Consider the following 20,329-nt stretch of genomic DNA (forward strand, 5'->3'; position numbering starts at 1 on the left):
TATTCAACTACTTATATAAGTTTTTAATCACTATTCCTTCAAATGACATCAAATTTAGCACGAAAAATTTATTTTCGAACTACACAACATCTCAAACTTCCTGAATGGAGCATCATTCTTTGGACAATATCACCAAACAAAAAGACAATTGATTTATCAAAGTTCGCGTAGTTTATCTATGGGAAACATTAACACCCACAAATGAAGAAGAATATTTTTCTTAGAAATGATTATATTAGATGAAAAAGTACAAAACAAACATATTTATTATATTTTTAAATTAAATTTACGAAAAAAATACTTTAATTATTTTTGCTTTTTATATTTTTTATATTATTTTATACTATTTTATATATAATTGTATTTTAATATCGTTTAAATTATACTTATTTTAATATGTTATTTATTGTTCCTTTTTAACTAATTATTAACTATGATTTACTAACACGACAGGGAACACATCTTCGTATAATTGTGAAGAGAAATATGATGAACAAATTCAAACATTTGTTACAAGAAGAAAAAGTCTATATTATAAAAATTTAAAAATAGAAGATGCAAATAATCTGTATAGGCCAATTAAAAAAACAATGAAAGCAAATTTTTTACTCACATTTGTGAAAGAAATTAAAGATCCAATTTTGAACATTTTCCAAGACTATTTTAAATTTGCATCGCTTGGGACATTGTCTGACAGAGTGGATAAAAAAAATATTAACAAGTAATTTCATTTTATACTATTTTAATTATTCTTATTAAAAACAATTTATTCAAAAAAAATCTACATATTTTTGTTCTTTTTATTGTAGATGTCATTGAAAAACTACATCAAGAGATTAAGAAAAAAGAAAACCATACAAATTCAAGACATATCTTTGGAAGAAAAACATACATGCAAAGATAGAACAAACAACATAATAGAAAGTGCATACAATTCAACAATTCATAAATAACATGCCTTCACAAGAACCTACCACAGAAAGAAGAAAGCAACAATTCTAACAATAACCAATAAAGAAAAAGGACGATGAGCTCCACATAAGAAGACTAAGTCCATCAACTAAAACAAATACAAAAATTAAATCACCAAATAAAAATATCACTTTGTACAACTCCAATATCCAAATCTTTTGTACTACAAATCATTTTAAACAAAATACTTTTCAAATTTAACTTTAGTTTACACATATTTAATTTAATTATATAAAACATAATCATTTTTAATATTTATTATATATTATTATTAATTTATTGTCCGCGCAACGCGGACTCTTTCTAGTTACTCTTAAAAAATTGGTAATGATGACAAAAAAAACAAGGTTTGAAACCTTGGTCAAGTTGTAATTTTAATTTGTAATGATGAGTTCCAAACAAAGAGAATAAAACATTAAGAAAAGTGACCTTGAAGACAGCTAGCACGTGAAGCCAATGAGTAAACACTATATAGTTAATTAATTTCCACAGACTAGTTTAAGTTGGTCACCCTTTTGCTATTTGAATACTCTGTTTCATCCTTCAAAGAAGAATATAAAAATGAAGTAACGTGCAAAGCCAGCTATGCACTCCACAACTGGGAATTATTTGAATCTCGCTGTATGCCTATTGCTGCATAGTGAATACCTCGCAATCATTATTGAAACATTGCTCTCTCTTTGTTACATTCTGAAAATTCCAATCTCTCACTCATTAGTTCGCTGTTGTTGAGATCTGTATCATACCATGCCTGAAGCACTTGTGGTTGGAGCTTTAGTTTCTGGCTTGGCCAACGTTGTTCTTGACCGGCTCATTTCATCTGAGTTTGTCAACTTGGTGGTGGGCAAGAAGCTGGATCGGAAGTTGGTTGACAGGCTGAAGACTGCTATCTTGGCTGCCAAAGCTCTGGCTGCTAATGCTGAGCAGAAGCAGTTTGGAAACGAACTCATCAGGGAGTGGCTTGATAGTTGATGAGCGGATAATTTATACGCTTTTTGACATTGTTTTTAGTATATTTGGTTTAGTTTTTAGTATATTTTTATTAGTTTTTAGTTAAAATTCACTTTTTCTGGACTTTATTATGAGTTTGTGTGTTTTTCTGTGATTTCAGGTATTTTCTGGCTGAAATTGAGGGACCTGAGCAAAAATCTGATTCAGAGACTGAAAAGGACTGCAGATGCTGTTGGATTCTGACCTCCCTGCACTCGAAGTGGATTTTCTGGAGCTACAGAAGCCCAATTGGCGCGCTCTCAACGGCGTTGGAAAGTAGACATCCTGGGCTTTCCAGCAATATATGATAGTCCATACTTTGCCCAAGATTTGATGGCCCAAACCGGCGTTCAAAGTCACCTTCAGATTTTCCAGCGTTAAACGCCGGAACTGGCACCAAAATGGGAGTTAAACGCCCAAACTGGCACAAAAGCTGGCGTTTAACTCCAAGAAGAGTCTCTACACGAAAATGCTTCATTGCTCAGCCCAAGCACACACCAAGTGGGCCCGGAAGTGGATTTTTATGTCATTTACTCATCTCTGTAAACCTTAGGCTACTAGTTCTCTATAAGTAGGACCTTTTACTATTGTATTGGGGGATCTTGGTAGCTACTCTTGTTCTTATGCCTAGACCTTGTTCTTATGTATTTTCAACGGTGGAGTTTCTACACACCATAGATTAAGGTGTGGAGCTCTGCTGTACCTCGAGTATTAATGCAATTACTATTGTTCTTCTATTCAATTCCGCTTGTTCTTGTTCTAAGATATCACTTGTTCTTCAACTTGATGAATGTGATGATCCGTGACACTCATCATCATTCTCACCTATGAACGTGTGCCTGACAACCACCTCCGTTCTACCTTAGATTGGGTGGATATCTCTTGGATTCTTTAACCGGAATCTTCGTGGTATAAGCTAGAACTGATGGTGGCATTCAAGAGAATCCGGAAGGTCTAAACCTTGTCTGTGGTATTCTGAGTAGGATTCAATGATTGAATGACTGTGACGAGCTTCAAACTCCTGAGGGCGGGGCGTTAGTGACAGACGCAAAAGAATCACTGGATTCTATTCCGGCCTGATCGAGAACCGACGGATGGATAGCCGTGCCGTGACAGGGTGCGTTGAACATTTCCACTGAGAGGATGGGAGGTAGCCACTGACAACGGTGAAACCCTTGCATAAGCTTGCCATGGAAAGGAGTAAGAAGGATTGGATGAAGATAGTAGGAAAGCAGAGAGACGGAAGGGAAAAGCATCTTCATACGCTTATCTGAAATTCCCACCAATGAATTGCATAAGTATCTCTATCTTTATCTTTTAGGTTTTATTCATCATCTATACCCATTTGAGTCTGCCTGACTAAGATTTACAAGGTGACCATAGCTTGCTTCATACCAACAATCTCCGTGGGATCGACCCTTACTCGCGTAAGGTTTATTACTTGGACGACCCAGTGCACTTGCTGGTTAGTTGTGCGAATTTGTGTTTATGCCATGGTATTGAGCACCAAGTTTTTGGACTCATTACCGGGGATTAATTGAGTTGTGAAAAGAAGTGATCACAATTTCGCATACCAAGTTTTTGGCGCCGTTGCCGGGGATTGTTTTGTGTATGGACAACTGACGGTTCATCTTGTTGCTTAGATTAGGTATTTTTTCTTCAGAGTTCTTAAGAATGAATTCTAGTGTTTCATGATGATCTGTTGAAGTCTGGCTGGCTGTGAAGCCATGTCTAATTTTATTGGACCGAGGTTTCAACTTATCATCACAAGAGCTTGTTGATTTCTATCAATCTTGCTATTGGAGCAATGATCTGCTAAGGCTTGGCTGGCCATTGGCCATGTCTAGTGTTTTGGACCGAAGCTTTCTTTGAAAGCTTGGCTGGCTGTGAAGCCATGTCTAATTCCTGAACCGGAGTCTTAGACTAGCATTGCAATGATTCCTGGAATTCTAATTAAGAATTTTGATACCTTTATTTTTTTTCCACCTAATTTTCGAAAAATCCAAAAAAATTACAAAATCATAAAATCCAAAAATATTTCTTGTTTGAGTCTAGTGTTTCATTTTAAGTATGGTGTCAATTGCATGTTTCTGTTCTTCTTGCATTCATTCATGTGTCTTAAGTGATCTTCAAGTTGTTATTGATGATTTACTTGCTCTGATCTTTAAATTCTCTTGACTTGAGTGTTTTGTGTCTCTCATGTGCATTCTCATTTTGTTAGTAGTATACAAACTGCTAAGTTTGGTGTCTTGCATGCATTGTTATTTGATTTTAGTTGCATTTTGACTTTTCCTCATTATTAAAAATCCAAAAATATTTTTAACTTGTGTCTTTTCAAGTCAATAATACAGGGAATTGAAGATTCAGAACATACAGCAGAGGAATTATACAGAAAAAGCTGGGCGTTCAAAAACGCCCAGTGAAGAAGGCAGACTGGCGTTTAAACGCCAGCCAGGGTGCCTGGCTGGGCGTTTAACGCCCAAAAAGGTAGTAGTTTGGGCGTTAAACGCCAGAATGTGCACCATTCTGGGCGTTTAACGCCAGGATGGCACAAGAGGGAAGATTTTGTTTTCAAATCAAATTTTTTTCAAGTTTTCAAAGTTTTTCAAAATCAAATCTTTTTCAAATCATATCTTTTCAATCAAATGTTTTCAAAATCAATTTCTTTCCTTTTTCAAAGATACTTGCTAACAATTAATGATTTGATTGAACATTTCAAGTATGTTGCCTTTTCTGTTGAGAAAGGTTTAATGTTTGAATCATATCTTTTCTTGTTAGGCAAGTCATTAATTTTCAAAATCAAATCTTTTTAAAAATGTTTTCAAATCATATCTTCTCAATCATATCTTTTTAAAAACCAATCATATCTTCTTAACCACATCTTTTTCAAAAGAGTTTTTAATCACATCTTTTTAATTTCTTATTTCAAAATCTTTTTCAAAAATCACTTGATCTCTTTCCCACTCTTGGTTTTCGAAAATCAATTAGTGTTTTTCAAAATGTTTTTAAAATATTTCACTTAATTTTCGAAAATATCTTCCCCTCTTTTCACATCCTTCTATTTATGGACTAACACTATTCCTTAATGCACAATTCGAACTCCATCTTTCTTGATAAGTTCGAATTCTATACTTCTTCATTCTATTTTTCATTTCCTCTGACACCTCAAGGAATCTCTATACTGTGACATAGAGGATTCCATATTTTCTTGTTCTCTTCTCTTTCATATGAGCAGGAGCAAAGACAAAGGTATTCTTGTTGAGGCTGACCCTGAACCTGAAAGGACCTTGAAGCGAAAGCTAAGAGAAGCTAAGGCACAACTCTCTGTAGAGGACCTAACAGAAATCTTCAAAGAAGAAGAACCCATGGCAGCTGAAAACAACAACAATGCCAACAATGCAAGGAAGGTGCTGGGTGACTTTACTGCACCTACTCCCGACTTTTATGGGAGAAGCATCTCTATCCCTGCCATTGGAGCAAACAACTTTGAGCTTAAGCCTCAATTAGTTTCTCTAATGCAACAGAATTGCAAGTTCCATGGACTTCCATTGGAAGATCCTCATCAGTTCTTAGCTGAGTTCTTGCAAATATGTGACACTGTCAAGACTAATGGGGTTGACCCCGAGGTCTACAGACTTATGCTATTCCCTTTTGCTGTAAGAGACAGAGCTAGGACATGGTTGGACTCACAACCTAAAGAAAGCCTGAACTCTTGGGAAAAGCTAGTCAATGCCTTCTTGGCAAAGTTCTTTCCACCTCAAAAATTGAGTAAGCTTAGAGTGGAAGTCCAAACCTTCAGACAGAAGGAAGGAGAATCCCTCTATGAAGCTTGGGAAAGATACAAACAATTAATCAGAAAGTGTCCCTCTGATATGCTTTCTGAATGGAGCATCATAGGTATTTTCTATGATGGTCTGTCTGAACTGTCCAAGATGTCTTTGGATAGCTCTGCTGAAGGATCTCTTCATCTGAAGAAGACGCCTACAGAAGCTCAAGAACTAATTGAAATGGTTGCAAATAACCAATTCATGTACACTTCTGAAAGGAATCCTGTGAACAATGGGACTAATAAGAAGAAAGGAGTTCTTGAGATTGATACTCTGAATGCCATTCTGGCTCAGAACAAGATATTGACTCAACAAGTCAATATGATTTCTCAAAGTCTATCTGGAATGCAAAATGCACAAGGCAGTACTAAGGAAGCTTCATCTGAGGAAGAAGCTTATGATCCTGAGAACCCTTTAATGGAAGAGGTGAATTACATGGGAGAACCCTATGGAAACACCTATAATCCTTCATGGAGAAATCATCCAAATCTCTCATGGAAGGATCAACAGAGACCTCAACAAGGTTTTAACAACAATAATGGTGGAAGAAACAGGTTTAGCAATGGCAAGCCTTTTCCATCATCTTCTCAGCAACAGACAGAGAATCCTAAACAGAACAACTCTGACTTAGCTACCATGGTCTCTGATCTAATCAAAACCACTCAAAGTTTCATGACGGAAACAAGGTCCTCCATTAGAAATTTGGAGGCACAAGTGGGTCAGCTGAGCAAGAAAATTACTGAACTCCCTCCTAGTACTCTTCCAAGCAATACAGAAGAAAATCCAAAAGGAGAGTGCAAGGCCATCAACATGGCCGAATTTGGAGAGGAGAAAGAGGCAGTGAACGCCACTGAGGAAGACCTCAATGGACGTCCACTAGCCTCCAATGAGTTCCCTAATGAGGAACCATGGAAATCTGAGGCTCACACTGAGACCATAGAGATCCCATTGGATTTACTTCTGCCATTCATGAGCTCTGATGAGTATTCTTCCTCTGAAGAGGATGAATATGTCACTGAAGAGCAAGTTGCTAAATACCTTGGAGCAATCATGAAGCTAAATGACAAGTTATTTGGCAATGAGACTTGGGAGAACAAACCTCCTTTGCTCACCAAAGAACTGGATGACTTGTCTAGGCAGAGATTACCTCAAAAGAGACAAGATCCTGGGAAGTTTTCAATACCTTGTGCCATAGGCACCATGACCTTCAAGAAGGCCTTGTGTGACCTAGGGTCAAGTGTAAACCTCATGCCTCTCTCTGTAATGGAGAAGCTAGGGATCTTTGAGGTACAAGCTGCAAAAATCTCACTAGAGATGGCAGACAATTCAAGAAAACAAGCTTATGGACTTGTAGAGGATGTTCTGGTAAAGATTGAAGACCATTACATCCCTGCTGATTTCATAGTCCTAGAGACTGGGAAGTGCATGGATGAATCCATCATCCTTGGCAGACCCTTCCTAGCCACAGCAAAGGCTGTGATTGATGTTAATAGAGGAGAATTGATCATTCAAGTGAATGAAGAATCCTTGGTGTTTAAGGCTCAAGGATATCCCTCTGTCACCATGGAGAGGAAGCATGAAGAGCTCCTCTCAAAACAGAGCCAAACAGAGCCCCCACAGTCAAACTCTAAGTTTGGTGTTGGGAGGCCACAACCAACTTCTAAGTTTGGTGTTGAACCCCCACACTCAAACTCTAAGTTTGGTGTTGGGAGGTTCCAACATTGCTCTGAGCATCTGTGAGGCTCCATGAGAGCCCTCTGTCAAGCTACTGACATTAAAGAAGCGCTTGTTGGGAGGCAACCCAATGTTATATTTTATATATTTTCCTTTGTTATTTTATTTTATTTTGTAGGTTGATGATCATGAGAAGTCACAAAATCAATTGAAAAAGCAAAAACAGAATGAAAAGCAGAAAGAAAAACAGCACACCCTGGAGGAGAGCGTGCTGGCGTTTAAACGCCAGTAAGGCTAGCTGTTGGGCGTTTAACACCAGAAAGGGGCACCAGACTGGCGTTAAACGCCAGAAAAGGGCAAGAACCTGGCATTAAACGCCAGAAATGGGCACCAGCCCGGCGTTTAACGCCAGAATTGGCTAAAAACGCAATTTTGCATGCCATTTGGTGCAGGGATGACTTTTCCTTGACACCTTAGGATCTGTGGACCCCACAGGATCCCCACCAACCCCACCACTCTCTCTCTTCTTCACCCATTCACCAATCACCTCAACACCTCTTCCCCAAAAACCCTTCACCTATCAAATCCCATCTTTCTCTTCACCACTCACATCCATCCTTCATAAAACCCCACCTACCTCACCCTTCAAATTCAAACCACTTCCCCTCCCAAACTCACCCTCCCATAGCCGAACCATAACCCTTCCCCCACTCCTATATATACCCATCTTCACTCCTTCATTTTCCCACAACCTAAACACCACTTCTTCCCCTTTTTGGCCGAACACTAAGCCATTCCCTTCTTTCTCATTTCTTCTTCTTCTACTCTCTTCTTTCTTCTTTTGCTCGAGGACGAGCAAACCTTTTAAGTTTGGTGTGGTAAAAGCAGTGCTTTTTGTTTTTCCATAACCATTTATGGCATCCAAGGCCGGAGAAACCTCTAGAAAGAGGAAAGGGAAGGCAAAAGCTTCCACCTCCGAGTCATGGGAGATGGAGAGATTCATCTCAAGGGTGCATCAAGACCACTTCTATGAAGTTGTGACCTTGAAGAAGGTGATCCCCGAGGTCCCTTTTTCACTCAAAAAGAGTGAATATCCGGAAAATGTAAGGTTGGCATTCAACTTGCCTATGATGCAAGGAGATGAACATCCTTACACTAGAAGGGTCAACTTTGATCAAAGGTTGGACCAAGTCCTCACTGACATTTGTGAAGAGGGCGCCCAATGGAAGAGAGATTCAAGAGGGAAGCCGGTTCAATTGAGAAGGCATGACCTCAAACCCGTGGCTAGAGGATGGTTGGAGTTTATCCAACGCTCAATCATTTCCACTAGCAACCGGTCTGAAGTTACTCTAGACCGGGCCATCATGATTCATAGCATTATGATTGGAGAAGAAGTGGAAGTTCATGAGGTTATAGCCCAAGAACTCTATAAGGTGGCGGACAAGTCCTCCACCTTGGCAAGGTTAGCCTTTCCTCATCTCATTTGTCACCTCTGTTATTCAGTTGGAGTTGACATAGAGGGAGACATCCCCATTGATGAGGACAAGCCCATCACTAAGAAGAGGATGGAGCAAACAAGAGACCCCTCTCATCATCAAATCCCTGAGATGCCTCAAGGGATGCACTATCCTCCACACAACTATTGGGAGCAACTGAACACCTCCCTAGGAGAACTGAGTTCCAACATGGGACAACTAAGGGTGGAGCACCAAGAACATTCCATCCTCCTCCATGAAATTAGAGAAGATCAAAGAATCATGAGAGAGGAGTAACAAAGACAAGGAAGAGACATTGAGGAGCTCAAGCACTCCATAGGATCTTCAAGAGGAAGAACAAGCCGCCATCACTGAGGTGGACCCGTTCTTTAATCTCCTTGTTCTTTATTTTTCTATTTTTTTCGAAAATTTATGCTTTATGTTTATCTATGTTTGTGTCTTGTGATCATTAGTGTCTTAGTGTCTATGCCTTAAAGTTATGAATGTCCTATGAATCCATCACCTTTCTTGAATGAAAAATGTTCTTAATTGAAAAAAGAGAAGAATTGCATGAATTTTGAATTTTATAACAGTTTAACTATCTTGATGTGGTGGCAATACTTTTGTCTCTGAATGTATGCTTAAACAGTGCATATGTCTTTTGAATTTGTGGTTCATGAATGTTGGCTCTTGAAAGAATGATGAAAAAGGAGACATGTTACTGAGGATCTGAAAAATCATAAAAATGATTCTTGAAGCAAGAAAAAGCAGTGTATTTAAAAAAAAAATTCGAAAAAAAAGGAAAGAAAAAAAGAGAGAAAGAAAAAAAAAAGAAAAAGAAAGAAAAAGAAAGAAATAAAGTTGTGATCCAAGGCAAAAAGAGTGTGCTTAAGAACCCTGGACACCTCTAATTGGGGACTCTAGCAAAGCTAAGTCACAATCTGAAAAGGTTCACCCAATTATGTGTCTGTGGCATGTATGTATCCGGTGGTAATACTGGAAGACAGAGTGCTTTGGACCACAGCCAAGACTCAATAAGTAGCTGTGTTCAAGAATCATTATACTTAGCTAGGAGAATCAATAACACTATCTGGATTCTGAGTTCCTAAAGAAGCCAATCATTCTGAGTTTCAAAGGATAGAGTGAGATGCCAAAACTGTTCAGAGGCAAAAAGCTAAAAGCCCCGCTCATCTAATTAATACTGATCTTCATAGATGTTTTTTGGAATTCATTGCATATTCTCTTCTTTTTATCTTATTTGATTTTCAGTTGCTTGAGGACAAGCAACAATTTAAGTTTGGTATTGTGATGAGCGGATAATTTATACGCTTTTTGGCATTGTTTTTAGTATGTTTTTAGTATATTTGGTTTAGTTTTTAGTATATTTTTATTAGTTTTTAGTTAAAATTCACTTTTCTGGACTTTACTATGAGTTTGTGTGTTTTTCTGTGATTTCAGGTATTTTCTGGCTGAAATTGAGGGACCTGAGCAAAAATCTGATTCAGAGACTGAAAAGGACTGCAGATGCTGTTGGATTCTGACCTCCCTGCACTCGAAGTGGATTTTCTGGAGCTACAGAAGCCCAATTGGCGCGCTCTCAACGGCGTTGGAAAGTAGACATCCTGGGCTTTCCAGCAATATATGATAGTCCATACTTTGCCCAAGATTTGATGGTCCAAACCGGCGTTCAAAGTCACCTTCAGATTTTCCAGCGTTAAACGCCGGAACTGGCACCAAAATGGGAGTTAAACGCCCAAACTGGCACAAAAGCTGGTGTTTAACTCCAAGAAGAGTCTCTACACGAAAATGCTTCATTGCTCAGCCCAAGCACACACCAAGTGGGCCCGGAAGTGAATTTTTATGTCATTTACTCATCTCTGTAAACCTTAGGCTACTAGTTCTCTATAAGTAGGACCTTTTACTATTGTATTGGGGGATCTTGGTAGCTACTCTTGTTCTTATGCTATCTTAGATCATTGGGAGGCTGGCCATTCGGCCATGCCTAGATCTTGTTCTTATGTATTTTCAACGGTGGAGTTTCTACACACCATAGATTAAGGTGTGGAGCTCTGCTGTACCTCGAGTATTAATGCAATTACTATTGTTCTTCTATTCAATTCCGCTTGTTCTTGTTCTAAGATATCACTTGTTCTTCAACTTGATGAATGTGATGATCCGTGACACTCATCATCATTCTCACCTATGAACGTGTGCCTGACAACCACCTCCGTTCTACCTTAGATTGGGTGGATATCTCTTGGATTCTTTAACCGGAATCTTCGTGGTATAAGCTAGAACTGATGGTGGCATTCAAGAGAATCCGGAAGGTCTAAACCTTGTCTGTGGTATTCTGAGTAGGATTCAATGATTGAATGACTATGACGAGCTTCAAACTCCTGAGGGCGGGGCGTTAGTGACAGACGCAAAAGAATCACTGGATTCTATTCCGGCCTGATCGAGAACCGACGGATGGATAGCCGTGCCGTGACAGGGTGCGTTGAACATTTCCACTGAGAGGATGGGAGGTAGCCACTGACAACGGTGAAACCCTTGCATAAGCTTGCCATGGAAAGGAGTAAGAAGGATTGGATGAAGATAGTAGGAAAGCAGAGAGACGGAAGGGAAAAGCATCTTCATACGCTTATCTGAAATTCCCACCAATGAATTGCATAAGTATCTCTATCTTTATCTTTTAGGTTTTATTCATCATCTATACCCATTTGAGTCTGCCTGACTAAGATTTACAAGGTGACCATAGCTTGCTTCATACCAACAATCTCCGTGGGATCGACCCTTACTCGCGTAAGGTTTATTACTTGGACGACCCAGTGCACTTGCTGGTTAGTTGTGCGAATTTGTGTTTATGCCATGGTATTGAGCACCAAGTTTTTGGACTCATTACCGGGGATTAATTGAGTTGTGAAAAGAAGTGATCACAATTTCGCATACCAATAGTCTCAAAGATGCTCTCTACACTGCTGATGACTTGCTGGACCGTGTCTTCATCAAAGCTCAAATTCGCAACAAGGTACGCACTCGGCTTCCTCAGTTCCTTGATCTGTCTGGTAGGAAGATGGTGACTAAGATAGAAGAGGTGGTTGAAAGAATAGAAGATCTTGAGAAACGCAAAGATACCCTTGGTCTCAAAGAGATTCAAACAGGAAGCTCTTCATGGAGACCTCCATCCACTTCTCTTGTGAAGGGGAATGTGTTCAGCAGGGATGGTGACCAACAGGCACTAATCAAGATGCTCAATGACAACAATCATCATAACTTGTCTGTCATCTCTATTGTTGGTATGGACGGTGTTGGTAAAACTACTTTAGCACAATGGCTCTACAACAACAAGGATTTGATGGACGGGGTTGATTTGAAAGCATGGATTTGTGTTTCTGAAAACTATGATGTTGTTGAGACTACAAAGAATGTTATAAAGGGGATCTCTTTAGGTATTTGTAGTCTTGATAGCTTTGATTTACTTCAACAAGATTTGAAGAAAAAACTGTCAGAAAAGAAGTTCTTCATTGTTTTGGATGATGTTTGGAATGAAGATGTTGACAAGTGGAATAGTTTTATCACCCCTTTTCAACATGGGAGAAAGGGAATCACTATTCTTCTAACAACCCGTAAGGTAAATGTTGGTCGAATAGTCCAACACTGTAACTCTTACGCTCTCAAGGGACTGTCAGATGATCATTGTTGGTCTATTTTTGCGGACAATGCATCCTTTCCTGAATCAAATGGGAGCTCAGAACTGGAAGGAATAGGTAGAAAGATTGTTGAGAGGTGTGATGGCTTGCCATTAGCTGCAGAAACACTTGGACGCTTGTTGCGCTCAGAGCATCGTGCTGAAGAATGGAATAAAATACTAAGGAGTGACATTTGGGAATTTCGTCTGGCAAATTGTAAGATTCTTCCTGCATTGTTATTAAGTTACCATCATCTGCCTACTCATTTGAAACGATGCTTTGTTTATTGTTCATTGTATCCCAAAGATTATAAACTTGATAAAGATGAATTAATATTGCTGTGGATGGCTGAAAACCTTTTACAACCACCAAGGAGGGGACAGACTTTAGAAGAAGTTGGTTGCGAGTGTTTTGATGACTTGGTTTCAAGACTATTCTTCAAGCTGGTCGAGAATGATGAGAAGTATTTTGTGATGCACGATCTCATGCATGACTTGGCAATTTTTCTTGCTGGAAAATTTTATTGTAGGTCATTTGAAGAACTTGGTGAAAAGGAAGAGATGAGTATTCTAACTCGTCATTTATTATACGACCGTTCAATCTCCAAGAAAACATTCTCCTCTCGTGAAATAGAATCTTTGAGGACATCATTGTATATCAACCCTGGATCTTATTTCCATAAAGCACACGCAACATTACCATTTGACATATTGTCAAAGAATAAATACTTGAGAGTTTTGTCCGTTCATACACTCAATATATTTCCTGATTCAATAGCTAAAAAATTGATCCAATTGCGCTATTTGGATCTCTCTCGGAGTGATGTTAAGATATTGCCCGAGTCATTATGCAACTTGTGCAATCTACAAACTTTAAAGTTAGAAGGCTGTTCAAATCTGACTTTGCTACCTAATGGCATGTATAAGCTTGTGAATTTGCGGCATCTTAATATAAGAGATACTCCTCTGAAAGAAATGCCAAAAGGAATGAGCAAATTAAAACAGTTGCACATTTTAAGTAAGTTTGTGGTGGGAAAGCAAGAAGACAATGGAATGGAAGAGTTAGGAGGGCTTTTAAATCTTCATGGATCACTTGAGATTCAGAAATTGGAGAATGTGATTGATGCCAATGAGGCAAGGAGTGCAAGGATAATAGATAAGAAGCACATCGACGAGTTATTGTTGGAATGGTCTGTATTTGGTGATATGGTTTCAAACACACATACTGATGAACAAGATATACTTGGGGGCTTGCAACCACACACTGGCTTGAAAAAGTTGACTGTTAATAGATACAAAGGTAAAATATTTTCAGACTGGATCGGGCATTCTTCCTACAACAATATCACAAATGTATCTCTGTATTCTTGCAAGAATTGCTGCATGCTGCCTTCACTTGGACAGCTGCCATCTTTGAAGTCCCTGAGCATCAAAGGTTTTTATCAACTGAAGAGCATTGGCAAGGAGTTTTACAAGAATGAAGGCCATCAACATTCTAAGCCTATTGCACCGTTTCCCTCACTGGAGAGTTTGCAGTTTGATAACATGCCATGTTGGGAGGAGTGGCACTTACCTGACTCAGAAGCCTTTCTTCAGCTTAAGAGCCTTCAAATAAGAGATTGTCGAATGTTAAAGGGAGATATGGTTAATCAGGTATTAATGAGAATCGTTTCTTCCTCATCGGATGTTTCCAAAGTGCGCCAACTGAAAATACAAGATGGTCATCAGGGATGGGATAAAGAGATGAGACTATATGGGAATAGTTTATCAATTAGTGGATTTGAATATGTGGTGGAGTATGCATTTAAGGCAAGGATCATTCACCATCTAACTTCCCTCCAAGAAATAGAAATCTCATGGTGTTCATCTGTTGTATCCTTGGGGGGCAATTGTTTACCCAAATCTTTGCAAAAGCTCCAAATCTCTAATTGCCGCCAAATTGAATTACTCCAGCAACAACACAAGTATGATTTGGTAGATCTACAAATATATCAAAGTTGTGATTCACTGACCTCATTGTCGTTGGATGCCTTTCCCAATCTCAAGAATCTGGAGATAAAAGAGTGTTCAAATCTGGAATCAGTTTCAATGTCACAGCCACCACACGCTGCTCTTCAACGTCTCACCATCAGTCAATGCTCCAAATTTGTGTCATTGCCATCTGACATGAATAGTCTTCTTCCAAATTTACACACTCTGGCCATACGAGGTTGCCCAAACATTTGTAGGTGGCCAGAGGGTGGTTTGCCGGCTAACCTGAAAGAGCTTATTGCAGGAGAATGCGAGGAACACGTAAGGGGTGTATCATGGTTGGGCAACTTGGACAACCTCACTCATCTCACCATTTCTGGTCTTTGGTGTGAGAGCATAAAGTTATACCCAGAGGTGGGTTCGATGCCTCGCCTTCCCTCCCTCACCACTCTACATATCCATGACTTTTATGATCTGGAGACATTGGAGTGCAACCAGCTTCTCCGCCTCACCTCCCTCCAACAACTACACATTTCATACTGTCCAAAGCTGAAGAATATGGAAGGAGAAAAGCTGCCTCCCTCTCTCTTACTACTTCAAATTGACTACTGTGATTTGCTGGGCGAACACTGCAAGAACAAGCATCAACAAATTTGGTCCAAAATTTCCCACATCCCCACCATTAAACTCAATCGCAGACATATTTTCTGAGTAGAGATTTCTGAGCAGGTAATTCTCTATCCTTCATGTTTGTCATGCTACCACAATTAAATTCACACATGCAAAAATTTCCTTTTCCTTCAAGTCAATTTTTTTTCTCTTTCTTTAAACAACATTAACCACTTGAACTCATATGCCAACTGCAAAATTTGCATTCTTTTCTTTCAATTATCGGGAAAGCTCTCATTTTGCAGTTTTAGTTAAAGAAATATCCTTTATTACTCTCAGATACAGTCTTTGCTATATGTAATACTTGCTAACTCATGTTTAAAAAGAAAATCACATTTAAAGACGATGATAACAATTACCATGAAACAAAAATTGAAACACAGGGAATATCCTTTTTCCATGTATCCAACATTTGAGATTTGTTTTTAGATGTATTAAACAAATGAATGAATTAAATTTACTTTTTTAATGTTTTTACTATCTTCTGCAGGTGGCTTGTGTAAATATCAAGATGTAATCCTCTACATTATTGGCTATATATCTTCATTTAATTCTAAGATCATTTGAGGTGATAATTAAGCTGGATTAAGGTGTTGCGAACCAGATACTATGTTTTCTGATTTTGGCTTAATCTTATTAAAAAGCAAGGACATGATGGAGAAAGTTAGAGTAGTGGTACTTATGATTGAAAAGCTTTTGTTGTTGTAGGTATATTTTTCTATTCCTTGCTATAATTTTATTTTTGCTATTTTCCACAAGAAAAACTAAATGATAGCTTAATTTGTGGAAAGAATTCGCAGAGTTGTTGTGTTGCAAGATTCTAATAGGAATCAGCATGCACGAGGTGTATAAGCTTTCAAAATAGAAGGATCAAGTTATTGCTGTGTAATCATTTTTAGCCATAGATTGAATCATTGGATAAAGTTAATATTATTAGATGCCTATAATAAGCTATTCTAATACCAAGAGTAAATGTTCTGTACATATATTAAGCTGAGGTGGAATTCAAATTATTCAAGAAGTATTGTGATAGAATATTTGATCTTTTGGACTTAATTAAAGAGGTTATTGCCATGTTAAGTGAGTGTATTATGTATATTTAAATCTTTTTGAGTTCCTCTTCTTTCGAGAACTCAACCTTCACCCAACCATCTGATGATTCCTCAGAAGATTGAACCTCCTCAGGCTCCAATTGATTGTCTTTCGCAGCAACACTACATTGCTTTTCTACAGCAGGTGGAACTGTTTCAGGCTCCTCACGCATCACAAGTTCGGACTATTGTTTCTTCTTAATCAAGAAACACCAAAGGAACAGTTTAGCTAACTGAATTTGCATGTGTCTGTTATCATTACAAAGACACGCTGGAGTTGTCAAATTTTAACCCTTCAAATTGGCCACTAGAGTTAGCTAATATACTAGTATCATGAAATCGAAGGTTCGAATTGCGTTTTAGGATTTTATGAAAAATAGTACACTTTTTTAAGCATCTTCCATTTGCTTTTATTTGTTTTCAAACTTGTCAAAAACAGATTCCTTGATGTGCAAGCAACTATATGAAGGTTCCAGACACCAAGGACATGCCCCTTGAAGTCATCACCAAATTCTTTGCTGTTGGTGCAAGAGTAAGACAATCTGCTTCTGCCTAATATTGATCTCATTCTTATGAGTTTAGCGTGTATACATGCATGTCATATTAAACTACTCTTCCACCTTAACCCATGAATTTAATATGATAAAACCATGAAAAAATGAGATAAGAAAAGATGAAGAATATTGTATTTTTTTTTTAAGAAAAAATTCACCTGAAATAGAATGGTATAAACATAGAAGTGGAACTAATTGTTCCATTATGTACAATTGCAATTACAGTAGCATAAAAATTTAACTATCAGTTATCAACACAGATCCGAACACATCACAACACTTAAACATTATACGAATTTGGAACTCAAGACATGGAAAAAGCGAACCCCAAAGCCACTATCGGCGTTGACTTCCACCACTCCCTGTTGTTCTTGTATTCTGTTGGGCTGCATTTGTGGGCCGACACATTTTTATTATTGTCATGGACTAAGGTGAAAGAATAGTTTAATATGTCAGTTAGTTTGTTAGTTAGTTAGAAGAAAGATATCTTGCTTGTAGTTCAATTTTGAACATGTTTATTGTACCATCATTCTTAAGGTGGAATGCAAGATTATGATTACCTTGATTTATATGCACTTCATCACAAAACAATGTCTGTCTTTTCTGCATGCAGCATTGACTAGTATACGCTTGAAATTAAACCATTTTTTTTTTTAATAAAAAAAGTGCTCTCATTTTTATTCTAATATATTTTTTTTGTGCATCACGCACACTTAAATATAGTATATTATAAATTAAAGCAAAGTGGCGGCAGCACATAAAACATAACTCAGAGGATCTTCCAGGCTACCAGAAACTGAAAAAGAAGAAGTAATTAATGGAAACCATGGTGTGCCTTTGGCCACTTAATACCATTTTTCCAACTTTCAATATCCTTAGCAAAATCTGGTATTCATGTATGTTGTCTCCTTTTTCATATCAACAGCAAGAAACATTCAAACGCTATCTATGCCTCATCATCAAATATTTTCCCAGAAGTTGCTAAGCTATTATATGATACTTAAATAAATGAATACATGTTTTGGTTCTAAAAAATGCACTTAATTTTGTATTCCAAATGCGCACTGTTTAACTCATACTCAACCAATTTAGTTGCTCAAAATACACATGATTAGGAGGTATGATATTGTGTGATACAATATTATTTTTCCTATATCAAATGCCTTAGAGAAGCTTTTGTGTTGGAAGATTCATGTAGGATCGTAAAAGGAACCAGCATGAATTGTGTAAGCTTTCAAAATAAAAGGATCAAGTTATATTGTTGTGTAATCTTTTTTACCATAAATTGAACCATTGGATAAAAATAATAGTATTTGATGCCTATAGTAAGCTATTCTAATACCAAGAGAAAAGGTTCTGTAATAATAACAATTTCTTTGTTTCTGGATTTGGAAACGTTATCAAACAGATTCCCAAGGTGATGAAGGAATGTGGCTAATCCGGTCAACATTCAAAGAATATGCTTTCCACATTTGAAACATGAAATAGTCATTGGAAGGAGAAGTTGCAGTGATGCCATCAGCAACAATTTCATTCCTATCAACTTTTTGGTTTTTCCAATTTTTGTGATGACAGACACTTTATGTCTTGAAATGTTTATTTTTTTGGTGTAGAGTTTTCACGTTAAAATTTTGGTGTCTTGTCTCTATTTTTATTTTTTTGGTTTCTGTTATTCAATTACTGTCACCGTTTTATGTATTGTTATGGCAATTATTTTCTCAAGCAACTATTCATATTGACAAGGTATTTGCCAATTTAGGTCTATAACTAATTATTTAGTGTTTGTTTGGGCGCCATTATTTTGATAAAAAAAATATATTTTTTTATTTTTTTTACGTATTTGGAAAATTTCTAGTAGTAAAAGTAAAAGCACTAGAAAAATAAAAAGAAAGATCTTTTTTCAGAAGCTGTAATTTACATTTTTTTTAAAAGATTTTTTTCCTTTAAAAAAGATGTTTTTCATGTAATAAATAAACAAAAAAGTACTTTTATATTGTTATACCCAAATATAATTGATAGATAAAAAGATCTTTTTACATGAGATATCCAAACATAAAATTACTTTTACTTTTTCATAAGATCATTTAAAAAAATATAACTAAAAAAAATATCTTTTCTTAGAAGCTCACCCAAACAAGCCTAACTCATGACTTGAAAATGATATGCAAAGTACTTCTCTTCCAAAACAGAAGAAAGAAAATACTTACACAATTTTATGTGAGATACTATCTATGCATTCATAAGATTTCATGAGTAAATATAATAATTATTGCCTCAGAGGATTCCTGTTTTCTAAGAAGGTGTTTCTTAGGAAGTATCTTGTACAAAAGATTAATCCTGAGGCTAGGAACAAACACATGGAACTAAACTTGAAAAGAAATTCTAAAAAGAATTAGAGAGAACAAGGAATTTCTGAAGTAAAAATGAAATGAATTCAAGCTCTCTGTAGTAGTGCATTGGTACCATTATGCTAAGAATGAAAATCCATAATAGCACTGATTCACAGGAAGATAATGGTTCCGAGCTCAGCGGGCTTTCACATGAGTTATAATGTCTGTGTATATAATTCTAGTTCTATAACTTCAATGAATTTTGAGGTTATTATTTGCTTCATAACTAAAATTACTACAAAGTTTCACACATGCACAAATGCAGCACATTTGATATGAGACTGCAAATGCAATTTTGTGCACTCTTTATTTTAGCATAATAAATTGAACAATTGCCAAAACTACAATATATAAAGTTTACAGCATAATAAATTGAACAACAAAGACAATAATAACCATCAAGCATTTTCCCACTAAGTGGGATGCAAAACAAATGGGAAATTAAAGGAAGATTCCATTTTCCATAAATATATTTTTTTATACTTTTCTATATATTATACCTTCTTGTTATAATAGCAAATAATACTAATATGTTAAATACATTTATTTATAAGTTATTTTACATAATATTTTGTATATTTTTTATTTTTTAGAAAAATCTCACTTTTTAATTTTTAAGAGGTTATTTGAAAATAATATAAATATATTTATCCATAACATAGCATCTATTGATTTTTAGAACAAAAAACGATAAAATAATTTAATATTAATTTTAATCACTAATAAAAGTTTTTTTTATCAGTAAAAACTTATATATAATTATTTTTATATGAATTGGAAGGTAAAATTTTTTTTATATTATAATTATTTAATAGTTTTTAATTATTAATTTTACATAAAAATAATTACACGCAAGTCATTTTTTTTTAAATTTTTACGCACGTATAATATACTAAAACAATGGATATTATTTGAGATTAAATAGATATCAAATAATATAAGCTCTATTAACTTAAAACCATATGATAAGATATTGTTTTATAAGCTAACCAGTTTGTTTAATGATTTTTTATTGTTCTTTTATATTT

At 36.6% G+C, this 20,329-nt stretch overlaps 1 protein-coding gene and 1 non-coding gene across 2 annotated transcripts; one reads left to right on the forward strand and one right to left on the reverse strand.

Annotated features, from left to right (window-relative positions):
- Positions 1 to 1,523: 1,523 nt before the first annotated feature.
- On the forward strand, positions 1,524 to 15,858 carry LOC107626752 (putative disease resistance RPP13-like protein 1). The gene is made up of 4 exons (XM_088503728.1): positions 1,524 to 1,939; positions 3,327 to 3,335; positions 11,902 to 15,326; positions 15,757 to 15,858. Exons 1-3 carry the CDS (start codon positions 1,720 to 1,722, stop codon positions 15,306 to 15,308), a joined length of 3,636 nt encoding a protein of 1,211 aa, XP_088359854.1. The 5' UTR covers positions 1,524 to 1,719; the 3' UTR covers positions 15,309 to 15,326; positions 15,757 to 15,858.
- Positions 5,733 to 5,840, reverse strand: LOC148572981 (small nucleolar RNA R71). The gene has a single exon (XR_015906200.1). It is a non-coding gene; the product is annotated as a small nucleolar RNA R71 (small nucleolar RNA).
- Positions 15,859 to 20,329: the final 4,471 nt, after the last annotated feature.

Source organism: Arachis ipaensis, chromosome B2 (assembly GCF_059453495.1).
Source record: "Arachis ipaensis isolate K30076 ecotype BB chromosome B2, ASM5945349v1, whole genome shotgun sequence".
NCBI lineage: Eukaryota > Viridiplantae > Streptophyta > Magnoliopsida > Fabales > Fabaceae > Arachis > Arachis ipaensis.